The sequence below is a fragment of the Sceloporus undulatus genome, chromosome 6 (genome assembly GCF_019175285.1).
Source record: "Sceloporus undulatus isolate JIND9_A2432 ecotype Alabama chromosome 6, SceUnd_v1.1, whole genome shotgun sequence".
Taxonomy (NCBI): domain Eukaryota; kingdom Metazoa; phylum Chordata; class Lepidosauria; order Squamata; family Phrynosomatidae; genus Sceloporus; species Sceloporus undulatus.
In genome coordinates, this window is record NC_056527.1 from 106,201,737 (window position 1) to 106,217,364 (window position 15,628).

Below are 15,628 nucleotides of genomic sequence, written 5' to 3' on the forward strand. Positions count from 1 at the left end.
TACTTTCTAAGTGCCTCTGGGTTCCCATGGCAATGGATTTCCTAGCTAAGGCAGTGTGTGAGAGGGGTGTGCATGTGTGATGCCCAACAAACGAAAAGGGAAATACAATGCGGGGTGGGTAGGTAGATGCTGGGACTGACGATACATGGGATGGGATGGGAGCTGTCCAGTGGATACTACAGTTGGCCCTCTACATTTGTGGCTTTGACTTTTGCAGGTTTGATTATCTGCGTTTTTGATTAATATATTCTTTCTAAGGAGTTTATCACATGGGGAAAATCCCATGCAGAAACGGGATTTAAAAGCTGGAAAAAAACCACAAAAGCAGGTTGATTTTCACACGTGTCGCAGGCAGTGTACAGACCGCCCAAAAAGGGCAGTCTGCCGCCGCCTCCATTTCCGCCAGCGGGAAGCCTCAGCCTCCAAACGGCGAGGCTTCCCGGTGGCAGAAAAAGAAGCCACAAAAAGTGGCTTCTTTTTGTGGTGCGCAAGTGACGCCACAGTGCACCATTGGCGCACTCGCAACGTCACCTGGGCACCGCGAGGTGCGGACGCTAGGTGTCCGTTACATCAAAATGGCGGCACCCATGTGAACAGGGCGCCGCCATTTTGTACTTACTCTGTACGTACTAGGGTTGCAGGCGTCTAAAAGAGACGCCCCCAGGCAACCCTAGTACGTACAGAGTACATACTTGGGTGCCCGTTTGTTCAGGGCCATTGTTAAATGGTGTTAACCCAAACAGAATGTAGACAAAAGCCACTCCTTGTTACTTTCGTGATTTTCTACTTTCTGCCTACTTTCCATTTGGGTTAATACCATTTTAACGACAATGTCGTGTGAAAATCAACCTGCTTTTGTGGTTTTTTTCTGATTTAAACCCCTGTTTCTGCATGGGATTTCCCCCGTGTGATAAACTCCTAGAAATGGTCCTCCAGAGCAGCTCTATCAGAAGTTGACCATAGAGTTGTGCTGAAGAACCTACAAATTCCTAGAGAAAACATTTCTCTGGGGATTTGTAGGTCTTCCAGCTTGATTCTATGATCAACATCTGGCAGATGTTGTCCACAGAGTTGCCGTGGAGGACCTGGAGATTCCTAGACAGGTAAAAAGGATAATGTTTTTTCTTTCTGGTTTTTCCACATTCATGGGGGTCCTTCACCCCTAACCCTAGTGAATATGGAGGGACTGCTGTATATGCATATCATATTCTACTATTCCAACTGTGCATAACTCAAGCCAGACATGAAGGCCAAAGCAGCCTTGTTCCTGCACCCATTTTTATCAGTTTATTTGGCCCCATGTCTCCCTTGTATATTTCAGGTGGCCTGATCATGCTGGGATATTATGTATATAATATCCACTGGACAGCTCCCATCCCATGTATCGTCAGTCCCAGCATCCACCTACCCACCCCATTTTGTATTTTCCTTTTCGTTTGTTGGGCATCACACACACACGCCCCTCTCACACACAGCCTTAGCTAGGAAATCCATTGCCAAAGGTGAATATGCTGAGTGCCAGGCCACCTGAAGTATACAAGGGAGACATGAGGCCAAATAAGTTAATCAACAAAAATGGGTGCAAGAACAAGGCTGCTTTGGCCTTCATGGCTGGCTTGAGTTATGCACAGTTGGAATAGTAGAATACAATATGGAACCGAAATTGATTGGCAGGTGTTGATGGAACTGGCAAGTGAGAAGAGGGGGGTTGCTTAGCGATCTCCGCGGCAGCCGTACTGTGGTTTCTTAGCAACCAGCAGGTCTGGACACAGAGAGCTGAAGATGTGCTTTCCAGAATGTAATGCAAGTCAAGAGAGAGGGGGGAAAGTGGAGGGATCCTCAACCGACAAGTTGCCCCTTGATGGGGAGGGTAGCTGGAACACTGTCCTACATGGTGCAGAGAAACAAAATGGGACGACACTAAAATTTAAACCAGACACCTGAAAAAATGATGGTGAAACACAGAAGCCTTCTAGTCAATACATCACCAGGCATAATGTACAAGTGCCAATGTGCCAATGCAAATCTTTTTCATGATTGCAACAGGTGAAGGAGGAAATTCATCATGGATATTATGTCCGGGGGGGGATGTGTGCACATGCATGCATGACTTGAGATGTACATTTGCAAGAGAATTTCTCCATGTAGAATTTCTCCATGTAGAATCATAGTTGGAAGAGACCCCAAGGGCCATCCAGTAGAACCCCCTGCCATGCAGGAAAACACATCAAAGTACCCCCAACAGATGGCCATCCAGTCTCTGTTTTAAAATCTCCAAAGAAAGAGACTCCATCACACTCCAAGAGAGTGTTCCACTGTTGAACAGCCCACAGTCAGGAACTTCTTTCTAATATTGAGATGGAATCTCTTTTCCTGTAGTTTGCATCCATTACTCCAGGTCCTATTCTCTGGAGCTGTGAAAAAAACAAACTTGTTCCATCTTCAATATGACACTATTAGGAAGTGTTTAACCAAAATCCTCTTTCCTACAATTGCCAGCATGGCTTCAAATCCTACCCTCTGGAGTGACAGAAAACAAGTCTGCTCTACCTTCTCCATGACAGCCTTTCAGATATGTGAAGACAGCTGTATAGATCTGGTAGTCCTTCTGAACAGATGACAAATAGATACATTTTTGCTCAGCTCCATGGCACTGAGAAATCAGTTTTTCTTCTTCCTGACCCAACAAAACTAGTAACTGTTATTCCTTAGTTTTGGAAATCACACTGCCTGTCTCCTGGGTGGAATATAATCTGGTGTCTCATTGCCTTCTTATATTTGGAAGGATGCTCTCCATGAGATGGTTAATATTTACTTTCCTTCAACATACTCCTATCTCTTGACATGTCCATGACATGATTCCCACTGCATCTTATCAACCACGTCTGAGTTCAACTGTTTGAATAACTCTGTGTGCATGCACACATGTGAAATCACTTAGAAAAGTTCCTTTTTTGGCTTACTGCTCCAGAATTCCCCAGGCCAGCATGGTGTTAGCCCAAGGTCTAGTGTCCTGCACCCCTGCTCTTTTTCAATATCAAGTTGATATAAAAAAGGATGCTTTAGGTATGTAGCCAAAAAGGCATCCCAATGCAGGAAACTAGCCATGTCATATAAGAATATTTGTGTCCATAGAAGGAGATCTAACTGGCCCAGCATGGGAGAAGCTCAAGAGCACATGGTCAAGATAGATCAATCAAGGTCGGAATCTGCACAATCCCTTCATTGATAGGAGTGATGTTGGATGATAGACCTTATGCTTATATATGAACAAAAACCTAAGTACAGTTCCCTAAGAGAGGAGATGCTCTATTGTCCAGAGACATTTCCACTGATTGTCCAGTCATTTACAAATTCTCTTCTCATTATTCTCTCATGGAAACTTCATTTTAATCCCAAAATCTGCCCAGGATACATTTCCCCCTAGAAATATGTCAACCAAGGCACCTCCAAATTGGTCTCGCCTGAGATTCAGATAGATACTCTGTCAGTATCTCAAACTGCTGGCAGCTACTGAGCCATTTCACTTCACAGAATCCCCAGATTGAAACCTTTTCTTCTGGAACTCCAACAGTATTACCTTCTCCAATCCTTAAAGTCACTATCTGCTACCACCTTTTATATTGTTACTTCTTCTTAGTGTGCGTGAGACTGTGCTTTTGTATGAGTGGTGATTCCTTTTTATAAAGAAAACTACTTTTAGACCTTGCATTCTGGAGTTCCCTTTCTCGGAACTGTTATACATAGCCTTGATCCCTGCTTTGAGTTGCCCAAGACCTCTCAGTTGTTGTAATTGCACCTTCCTGGGATCCTGGCATTTTACATAACAGCCCTAACTTCCAGAATTCCTGCAACCAATATGAGATTCTGGGACTTGCAATCCAAAAATAGTTAACTTTCCCAAGCTCTGGATACTATCACATTGACCTCTGTTTACAAATTTGGATGAGTGTGCTCACTGCCGGCTGCCCCAAGTTATGCAAAGACTATAACTGTTTCCAGTTGCTGAGGTCTGATCAAAGATCAAATCAGTGACATCTGAGAGCAGGAAAATACACTATCAAGAGGCTGAAAACAAAACCATGCTAGCAATGACATTTTGTGGGGCAAAGGTGTATATTGCTGTGCTGGAACAAATGTACTTGCCAAGAACCTCTAGGCATTGGACCTGTTCTCAGGGTAGCTAAAGAAACATCACCCAAAGAGCCAATTCACATATTGACATATTCACCCACAATGCCATTGGTCTTGTACCTTTTGGATAGCCTAAAATGTAGGGCACAAAGAGTTTTCTATCATATTTGAATATCTCGTTCTTCAGTGTTGACACCTGCCTCTCTGGATCCATCCTTGTGTCAATACATTGGCGGGGTATGTGTGTTATGATTTCAGGGTCCTGTCATTCTGTCTGTTGAATTGTACAAAATGAATTAATTACATGGTTTGGCAAGAGGGGTATATGGACAAGGGGTTCTGCCAAGAATTGTTGCATATTTTAGATGGTTATTTTGCATAAGCATGATGGAAGAAAACAGATCTTGCACAGAGACATAATATGAAGTAGAAACATACACTTATAGGCAGGTAACAGGTGTGGCCCTCAATACTTTCCAACTAACACTTCGTACGAAGTGTGGGTATAATTGTATTTTTGTATGTCATGTTTTTTTTTCTTTCCCTTTTTTATTTCATTTTATTTATTGGATATTTGTTATTGATATGTCTGATGTATATAGATGGATTGATTGTATGTTTTCTGTGTATATATTATTTTCTTTCTTTGTTGTGTTATTTGTTTTAATAATAAAAATTATAAAAATTAAAAAAAATACTTTCCAACTAACATTATTTGGCAGGGACAGTTCCAATTAATCATCTCTCATCCCACTTTTTCAGCTGCTTTTAAAATGTCTCTGTTTTCTCTTCCCCCTCCCACCTTCCCCCTTTGTCCTTAGCATATTTCAATTGCTGCAAATGGAAAGTGCAAAAGTAGTTTGCATTCAGTTAATTCAGCCTGGAGGAGAGGAGAACATAAGACAGACTTGTGCTTTTTCTCATAGCCTCAGGTAAAGGCAAACTGTTGCAGTTTCTTGTGCTCTTCTTCATTAATAACCTGTGCCATCCTGATCACTGATGTTTCTTGGTTAGATGTGCCCCAATTTTCATCTGAAATGTTGGAGAGTATGCTTTTTACGTCTATCTTAAGGTAGGGGAGATAGGTCATCTAGGTATGGCACTGTGATTTTTGGCTGACCTTTCAGGGGTGTGTGTGTGTGTGTTGTGGGGAAGTCATTGTCACCCCACCCATATGGAAGCCAATATATGTGTATCTGTGCCTATTCCATATGCCAAGGCAGATGTGTAGCTTTAATATATAGCTTCTTCCCACTCTTTCACTCCCCCTTCTTATTCTCTCTCTCTCTCTCTCTCTCTCAGCTTTTTTCTCCCACCCCTTATACACACACACACACACATTCTGATAGGGAGAGAGGAAGAAAACTGGAAGCAGGTGCAAATGTGAAAGTAAATTTGGACCGAAGTGTCAGGTACAAGGGTAGCGAAGAGCCAGAACTGTACAGAAAATACAAGTAGAATGGAAGAGAAATTTCACAGCCCTAAAATAGATGAAGAAATCTAGTTCAGTGAAACAATAAAACCTGGCTCAAGGGCCATGTGTGTGTGAACTGCCTGATTAAAATGGGAATTAGGGAAATTAGAAGCAATCCAGCCCAGCACCCATACAATCCAGCTCTCTTTCTGTGTTAAATTGTGTACAAGTCCTAACTCTCAGCTTTTTTGTTTCCTAACGTGTTATCCTATCACCGTGGTGTCCTCCCATTGACCTCCCATACCACACCATACGGAACCCTTAGTAATGTTTTTCCACTAATGTTATTCATAAATCATAATTTCCGCATATTGCGTACATCACTGAATGCAATGACAATAGTTGTGACATAAACAACTAGCAAAATTAAAAACACCCACACAATTTTAAACTACAATATCATAAGCCTAGCCTAAAAGTATTTACAGGCGGGTTACAGACCGCCATTTGGGACGTCCTTAGGACGTCCCAGTTTAAAAAAAGGGCGTCTCTTCTAGACGCCCTACTCCTGTTACGGACTCTGTCCGTAACAAATGGTGGCGGCCGTTCCACACGGCCACCGCCATTTTGACGTCTTGGATGCCTAGCGTCCAGACGTGTCGTGGCAGAAGTGATGCTGCAAAAGCGCGCCTTGCGCTTTGCGGCGCCACTTCCAGGGCCCAGGAAGGAGCGCAATTTCCGCGCTCCTTCCTCGCAGCGTCCGGGAGTCCCACGGTTTAGAAGCTGTGGCTCCCGGACACTGCAAGCGGCGGCAGAGCCAGACCGCTGCTTTTCGGCAGTCTATAACCCGCCACAGTCTTCCATCCGTTCTCATGGTCTTGAGAGTCACGTTCCTCACTTATGTGTGAGGGACGGAGGGTGAAACAATGCCATGAATGAAATGGGGTGTTTTGATAATATGAATCCAGTGATACGCCCATGAGAGAAATACGCCTTCGTGGGACAGAAACAAAGCAACAATGGAATTAGCACCATTTGTTCACACTGGGGTGTGATAAAGCCCTAATTCAAGCCAGAAGGGGGCTGCACCTATAAAGATGCAGCTGAAAATCACAGAGAAGGAAGGTTAGAATTTATAAGAATAGCAATAGCATTTACATTTCTATACCGCTTACAATTCAGCACTCTCTAGGCAGTTTACTATCTGTAAGCCAATTGTTGCCAACAAGCTGGGTATTCATTTTACCAACTTACAAAAGATGGAAGGCTGAGTCAACTTTGGAGCCCCTGAGACTGAACTTACAACCTTGTGGCTACAGCACTGCGCCACCAGGGCTCCTTTAACCCTTTTCCTAAGAGCAAACGGGACTTTGGACCACAATCCTTTTGCTCTGACCCCAAGAGACCTCACCCCCTTCTTTGTTGATCGGAAAGTGCCTCCATGAATTTTGCAGAGCATGCTCCTTCTCTGAGCACAAAGCTGCCATGGGCAATCCCCCCCTTCACCATCTGGACTCATAAGGCAAGGGGGTGTATCTCCAGCCCCCACAACCTCCCTCTGATAAAATGCTCATTCTTTTCCCAATGTGGTCCTGCTGCCTTGCTTCCATACGCACGATTGTGCTTTCACAACAGGTGGTGCTCTAATTATGAACCAAAAGAACCAACCCAGTAAGGAAACAGAGAAGAAGGTTCTTACCTAAACATTGCAGCCCCTGCTTTCCAATCCCCCTGCATGAAAAGAAAGAAAAGAAAGAAGAAAAGAAACAGGTTGTTAGCTCACATGAAGCGTAGGATGCCAGTTTAAGCTAGCAGATTTCTCAAATGTGGCCTTAACAAACATATTGATTATAAGGTAATGGGGAAATAAAACCAGATTCTCTACAATCATTGGGAAGAGAGTTGAGGTTTGTAGCTAGAGTACCTGGCAAGTGTGTACATTTTTTGGAGTGCCAAATTCTCTGCAAAACAAGAGAGATCTTTTGTCCCATGTCTGCACATGACTACAATCATTTGCTGTGGGTTAATTAATCTAGCATAAAATTGCATTTTACTTTCATATTCTAAATAATAACTAATGTGGGTTAGAATCCCTATAAGTAAGCAATGGGTCAAAGCCTACCATTGTGTTACTTTGTCAGTATAACTGTGTGAGTAACACTGTGCTCTCTTTTCTTTCAACATCCCACTGTGAGCTATACTCACAGGTAAGTAACACATGCTGAGAGGATAAGACCAGCCATGATATCAATTCAATATCAAAGGAAGTATGACTCTGGGGATCAGTTGCTAGAGAATACTGTTGTGTTTAGAAAGCAATAACATCCAAAATCCACAAAATAGTGATACTTTTATTGGTCAGCCAAAATGCACAAAATACTTCTTGCATGCTTTCAAAGCTCCACTGGCTTCTTCACGAGGCAAACATGTTAAACATCATGCAGGAGAAGAAGAAAAATGATAATGCTAATCACAAGCCTGCAACACGTATTTTGTGCATTTTAGTTGGCCAATAAAGATATCACTGTTTTGTGGATTTTGGATGTTATTGTACTTTGCTCTATGGCCAACATAGCTATCCCTGGATGTGTTTAGAGGCCTATAGTTCTTCAAAGTAATAATGCAGATTCAGCAGATGGTTAAAGGATGCAGTATGTACAGAGATCTTATATCACCTTTGAGACTAACTGAAAGAAAGAAGTTGGCAGCATAATCTTTCATAGACTACAGTCTGCTTCCTCAGATGCATTTAGTGGAGTGGAAACCAGGGACAGATAAATATATGCCGGTTTAACAATACCTGCAGCAGAGGAGAAACAGGCCAGCCCCTGCGCCAGAGGATAAATGGACATAAATCAGACATTAGGAATACACAAAAACTGGTGGCAGAACATTTCAATCTCCCTGGGCACCAGCCCTCAGAACAACAAGCCTCTTACTGACTAACAAAGCTATATCCCATACATTCTGTCCCGCACCCTCAGAACATCTGGGCAGCAACTACTTAGGGTTCCAGGGGCTAGGCTTACCTCCACTACGAGGAAGTCATTTTCCATCGCCGCCCCGGCCCTTTGGAACACGCTGCCCACAGAGCTCCGCTCGGCCACCTCCCTGGCCCAATTTAGAAGGGACTTAAAAACCTTCCTTTTCCATGCTGCATTCCCCAATTAAAGTCCTAATAGGCCTCCCTTCCTCTTTATTGGCAAGGAGATTGGCTAACGGGGTTTTATTCTGTTTTATTGTATTTGGATATAATTTTGATGTATGTTTTGCTTTTTGTATTGTTTTTATTATGCTGTTAACCGCCCTGATCTGTGGAAGGGCGGTATAAAAATAAAAATTTTATTTATTATTATTTATTTATATCTTTAAATTCTACCATTAAAGGATGGTAGAGGCCATCTTGCTAACTCTTCTAGCCTTCCCAGACACCTAACAGCTAACCCAGGGTGGACAGTCTATACTTAGCTAGAACCTTCTAACAAACCTAACCTTAGATCAAGGAATGTAACTGCCACAAACATAAACACAAGGAGGAGTGGGGTGGTACCGTGTTCAAGTCCTGCCTGGGGGCTTCCCAAACACATCTGATTAGCCATTGTTTGAACAGAATGCTGGACTATTTGGCATCATACAGTAGGCTCTCTGTATCTGTGGATTCATTATCCATGGATGCAATCATCTATGGCTTGAAAATATTTTTATAAAATATAAATTCCAAAAAGCAAAGTTTGATTTTGCCATTTTACACAAGGGACACCATTTTACTATGCCATTGTATTTAATGAGACTTGAGCACCCATGGATTTTGGTTTCCATAAGAGGTCCTGGAACTAAACCCCAGCAGACACCAAGGACCCACTGTACTCTCCAACTGTCCCAGTTTGGCAGGGACAGTCCCAATTAATCCTCCATTGCCCCACTTTTTGGTTGTTTTTTTAAAATGTCCCCACTTCCTCTCTCCTTCTCTCACTTTTCCTTCTTGGTCCTCAGCTTACTTCAATTGCTGCAAACTTTGAATTCAAAGCCCCAAAGAAGTTTGTATTCAGTTATCCAACAGGAGAGAGATGAGAGGAGGGGGCAGAAGCTTGCCATTCTCTGTAGACTCAAGCAAAAGGAAACTGCTATATCCTCTCCTAGCTGGTGTGTTATTAATAGCATGCCATCTTGACCACATTCTGATGTTGCTCAGCCATGTGTCTCCCAGTTTTATAGTTTTTTGTGGGTTTTTCAGGGTATGTGGCCATGTTCTAGCAGAGTTTCTTCCTGACGTTTCGCCATCATCTGTGGCTGGCATGGCCACAGATGCTGGCAAAACGTCAGGAAGAAACTCTTCTAGAACATGGCCACATAGCCCAAAAAACCCACAAAAAACTATGGATGCTGGCCATGAAAGCCTTCGTCTCCCAGTTTTCATCTGTAAAATGTTGGAGAAGATGTGGAATTAAAACCACTGGGCCTTATAAACAGCCAGCATTCCTGTATTCTGAGTTATATATGTGAACTAGTTAAATTCATTCCCTCCCCATCCTGCCATCATTGCTGGCAACTGACAAGACAGTTAGTTTCTCAGTGTTCCACTGGGCCTTGATAGATGCTGGGGGAGTTAATGAAACTTCTTTCATCATGCATGAGGAAACATATCTCTGCACTTTTCTTAGCTATTACCAGAATACTGATTGTAGTGTTTTTCCCCCACTCCTTATGGTTCAGGACTTGGATTTAATTAAAAATGCACAGAAGGAATAAACTAGTCAAGCAGGTTATGACAAGAGCAATTCAGAACACTGAAGGCAGAAGGGGGGAAATCAAGCGCTGAGATGAGAGAGCTGTAAATATCTCTGCTCTGCAATAAACAAATATACTTGTTATTTTATCTTGTGCTGGATTTTAGATTCTACATATTGGGGAAAGAAGTAGAGAATCAGTGTGGTGTAGGAGTTTGAGTGTTGGACTATAGAGATTATCACATGGGAAAAAGGATGTCCTTTTCTCCAATCGCGCGAAAGGCTATAATACGACATTGCACCAATGTGGTCCTTATCCTGTCAATGACTTGTAACTGTCCGCGATTGCATGAAAGGCTATCATAAGATGTTGTGCTTATCCCATCATTATCCCATCAGTGAAGTGAAAATGTCCTGTAATTTTTCATTAACAGAAGTTTCCATTATTTAAAAGTGACAGGACAATCCCACTTCATTGACAGGATAAAGACAGGATAAGTGTGACGTGTGTGTAAATCTTTCACATGATCGCATGATAAGGACAGAATAAGGGCAGGAACGATCCACTTTGCTCCTGTTCTTTGTTCCCCCCCCCCATCTGATAATCCCCTATGACTCTGGAGACCAGGGTTCGAATCCCAGCTTGGCCATAAAATCCACTAGGTGACCCTGGGCAAGTCACACACTCTCAGCCTCAGGAGCAGGCAGCAGCAAACCTTCTCTGAACAAATCTTGCCAAATCTAGGTTCACTTTAGGATTGCAGTAAGTTGGAAACAACTTAAAGGCACTCATTACACAGGATGATCTCAGCTGACAAGTGGAAGTAAATACAATTTTGAAATAAGAAAAACAAACAAGGTTAAAACCGGAAAAGCGGTATACACATTATTATTATTATTATTATTATTATTATTATTATTATTATTATTAAAAATGTGGATTTAGGATTCCTGGATTCTCTGGAGTGAAGGGAAAAGGGTTATTCTGGCAATTTGCTCAAAGTCCCTCCAAAGCAATAGTAAAGGATTCCTGACAATTAGAGTAGTCAAAGTGAAAACTGGGGTGGGCTCCTGTACCTTTAAAGGCTGTATAGAAAAGCAGAATTCCACCAGATGTTGCTTGTTAGCTGGTTGTATGACAAGTGACACAGGTCAGAATTCCCTCATCTGCACAACCATTAAAAGTACAGTTGGCCCTCCACATTTGCAGCTTTGACTTTTGCAGTTTTATTTGCGGTTTTGATTAATATGTTCTCTCTAGGAATCTCTAGGTTCTCCAGTGCAAAATTCATGGAGGCACTTTCCAGTCATCAAAGAAGAGGGTGAGGTCTCTTGGGGTCAAAGCAAAAGGGTTGTGGTCCAAAGCCCTGTTTTCTCTTAGGAAGAGCATTAAAGGAGCCCTGGTGGTGCAGTGCTGCAGCTACATGGTTGTGAAGGGCTCCAAGGTTGACTCGGCCTTCCAACCTTTTGTAGGTCGGTAAAATGAGTAACCCAGCTTGTTGGCAGCAACTGGCTTACAGATTGTAACCTGCCTAGAGAGTGCTGAATTCACTATTAAGTGGCATAGAAATATAAATTATTGGTGGTGGTTGGGAGTTATAGAGGGTTGGTGGGGAATTCACTAGCCTGCTCTAGCCACCAGTAATCAATACAATCTGCATAATAATCTATCCTCAAAGTATTCCCACTGCCTTTAATAAGAACAGCAGTTAGGTAGGTTGTTTACAGGACGACAGCCAATGTATTTATAACATTTCAATTTAAAATAAGGATAGGAATTAGGTAGCCCTCCAAATGTTGTGGAAAAACAATTCCCACCCACCCTAGCCACCACAACCAACAATGGGGGATGATGGCAGTTGTAGTCCAACAAGATCTAGAAGGCTGCATGAGCCTCACCGCTGCTTTAAAGGAACTCAGCTTGACGCACATTCTGAGTAAGGCTTCCAGATCACAGAACTTGGCCCTTCTCCAGTCCTCAAAGTGAGAGGGAGGAATCTCAGAGCAAGAACACTGTCTTGAAAAGTGTTTGTGTGTATTCCTTATTTGTTAGACCTGGTGTTTTTTTATCTGAATGGCCAACTTAGCACAACTGTGGTTTATGCTTATTGTATCATGCTTACTCACATTACTAGGGTCCATCTCCTGTGCCATAACAAGCTATTATCTTTAGGTCTCAGGTTTTAGCCTAGAAATTGCAGGGCCTGGGATGCTCCTGACATGCCAACCCTGGTTCTAGTTCAGGCCCATAATCACAAGGGTGGAACAAAAAGCCCACACATTCCAAACATCCCATGCTGAGCGAGTCTGGACTGGGCTTTATTTGTCCTCCCAGTATGCATACTGTACTTACTTCATTGGGGAACTCAGTGTGTCACATAGTATGTCCTGTAGTTACAAATATCACACTGCATTTACAGTTACCATACGCTGTGCAGTGGGCCCTCCAAATTTCTAGGATTAGGGGTTCAGGATCCCTGTGAAAGTGGAAAAACTGCAAATAAGAAACCAGTAGGTTTTTCAACCTGTGAGAACACCTCTCTAGGAATCCCTGGCGCAACTCCATGGTCAACGAAGATTTTGACACTGGCGCTTACCATGGGTTAAGTACTGGTAAAGCATTGGTAAAACACCCCTGAAGCGTGAGAGTGTGAAAGCCGATCACACTTCTAAAATGTCAGTGAAGTGTCCCTTCACCTCTACTGTCCTTGAATAGTTCATGGAGCAGCCATTTCCTATCAACGCAAAGTTCCCATTAATAGGAAGTGGCTGCTCTGCAAACGATTCAAGGATGGTAGAGGCGAGGGGACACTTCACTGACATTTCAGAAGCGTGACTAGCTTTCACACCCTCACTCTTCAGGGACATTTTATTAGCGCTTTGCCGGTCCTTAACCCACAGTAAGCACTGGTGTGAAAATCTTCTATATCCATGGGAATTTGACCATAGAATCATGCTGGAGGACCAACAAATGCCTAGAGATGTGTTCTCTCTAGAAATCTCTTGGTCCTCCAGCATGACTCTATGGTCAAATTCCAGAAGAGTCACACTGGAGGACTGAGAGGTTCCTAGAGAGAACATAGTAATGAAATCCGTGAATAATCAAACCTGCAAAAGTCAAATCCGTCAATGGTGAGGGCCAATTGGATTTACAAGTATCACATGCTATATTTAAAAGTGTCACACACTTCACATAATTTGACTGTGCTGGTAACCTCCCTCATATGTCCAAGTCACCAGACATATCACTGGACTAATTTATTTCCCAAAACTCTAAAATGAAACCTTTCTACTGGTACAAAACTGGAAGGAGATGATTGATGTTTATCCCCATGAATATGGACAAGAAAGATTAGTTTAAATATATGTTGCATCAAGAAGGGTTTCTGAGCAGTTATACTTGAGAAGCATTCTCTGAATGTTGAACATTATGTGAAAAATCAACTCATACTTTCTGGGGAGGCATTTTAACAAAATGGAAGTAAAGAAGGAAAAACGGGGCTCATTTCTTCAGGCTGAACAAATGTTTGGGGAGGCATGGAAGGGGAGAACCTGAAGACATAAATTCTGTCTTCTCTTGAAGAAAGAAAAACTAGTAGGGAGGGAGGAAAAGAAAAAGGAAAGGGTTTGATTTATCTGTTTCTGACTGGTATTTATTGTCTTTATTTTTTTTCGTAGAGACTCCAGCTTATGCCTTTGAGCTTCCACATGCTTTCATGTACCAAGATTGGATCAAAGCTGCCCCACAGCTTTACATCTTTTCAAATGTGTGGACAAAGAGGAGCAGGAGGAGGGCAGGAAGGATGCTGAGATATAACCCAGAATTGTAGGCTTTGAATTCTGTGAAAAGAATAGAGGAGATGGGGGAGAGACAGATACTGCCACGCAGGTAGGGTTGCCAACTTCTCTTTGACTGTCAGAGCCTCTCTAACTTTCACAGCTGGTTGCTTCATGACAGGAGAACATCTGGCAGCTGCTGCTTTTCCTGCCACAGAGGAGCAATGAAGGAGAAACTCAGTATCGCTTAATGATGATTAACAAGGCTGAAAACGGTTCCTTTCCAGTTCCTTATCTGCAATTCTTAATTCTCTGTTTGACTTTAAAGGTGTAGATCATGCTGACTGGGGATCTGGGGATTAAATAGCAATACATTCCAAAATAAGATTTGGATACACATGCACCCATCCCATATACACACATGAAAGGACGGTTATCCCCTGCAACAGGGATGGAAGCATCTGTGCAGCTCTCCTGATTCTACTGGACTGCAATTCCCATCATCCCTCAACAGCATTCCCAGTGGTGAGTACTGTTGCCAGGTTTTCAAAACAGCAATAGTTGATATTCATGACATACAAGATTAACAATCAGGATGGAGCTGTTAACAAATTTGTGCACTTCCTAAATACCAAATGAAAATATTGATTTCAGGTAACTTGGCCATGTGTTTCTCTGTAAAATTAACATATTGTCCACATTCGTAAATTACCTGATAGACAGTCTCTTCCAACTCTATGATTCTATGAAAAAGAACAAGAGGGGATGCCAGGCAATCTTAATGAGTGATGTTAGGAGTTGCAGTCCAATAACATCTTGAAGGCTGCATGATTCTCCATAAATTCCTACTAACTGCGGAGTTACCCCCATTCCCCAATGGGGAATATCATCACCTGTCACATCAAACTCACAAATATCAGATAGCATAATGATCGTGGCAAGTGAAACGAGTGTGTGGCCAGACACATGATTTGAGAAGATCTAATGGTTATTTGGACAATGCTTTGCTGCTTATAATTGTAATTGTGATGTGAAGAATGAAGGAAACTCACTCAATAAACAGTAAGGGTTGCTTCAGTTTTTGTAGCAGCTCAGGGAAGCCAGTACTCTCTGTTGTTTGGACACAAGATCTGGAAGAGCTGATAGCTTATTTGTAGGTGTATATACATATTAGGCAAATCACATTCTCTCAGCCTCAGAGGATGGCCATGGCAAATTCCCTCTGGAGAAACTTGCTAAGGAAAACCCTATGATAGTTTTGTCTTGGGGTCACCATAAGTCAAAAATGACTTGGAGGCACACATCAGCAGCAAGAAATACATATTTAAAACCAGAACTTGAAACAGTTATTTTTCTTTACTGTAACTCCCAGAATCCCCCAGCCATACCAATGATGTGTTGGTTAATGGATTTTGGAAGATTCAGGTTATGGGTTTTTTTATTGTATTTTATATCTGTACTGTGTTATTTTACTGATGTTATCCCGCCTCATTTTGCAGGGAGAGGCAGGAAAAATACAAATAAAAATTATTATTATTATTATTATTATTATTATTATTATTATTATTATTATTAT

At 42.3% G+C, this 15,628-nt stretch overlaps 1 protein-coding gene and 1 long non-coding RNA gene across 4 annotated transcripts in view; one reads left to right on the top strand and one right to left on the bottom strand.

Annotated features, from left to right (window-relative positions):
- PRKCG (protein kinase C gamma) overlaps positions 1 to 15,628 on the bottom strand; it is a 60,942-nt gene that overhangs the window by 29,925 nt on the left and 15,389 nt on the right. For both annotated transcript variants that reach the window (XM_042471433.1, XM_042471434.1), the window contains exon 2: positions 7,248 to 7,279. In XM_042471433.1, the coding sequence (XP_042327367.1) occupies positions 7,248 to 7,279 (32 nt within the window). The remainder of the gene's footprint in view (positions 1 to 7,247; positions 7,280 to 15,628) is intronic.
- The window catches only part of LOC121932616, a 14,383-nt gene continuing 3,064 nt past the window's right edge, over positions 4,310 to 15,628 (top strand). The window contains exons 1-3 of one of the 2 annotated variants that reach the window (XR_006104387.1): positions 4,310 to 4,371; positions 4,956 to 5,066; positions 13,954 to 14,577. This is a non-coding gene — a long non-coding RNA (uncharacterized LOC121932616). Of the gene's footprint in view, positions 4,372 to 4,955; positions 5,067 to 13,953; positions 15,586 to 15,628 lie in introns of those variants that run through there. The other variant, XR_006104386.1, reaches the window with a different exon arrangement.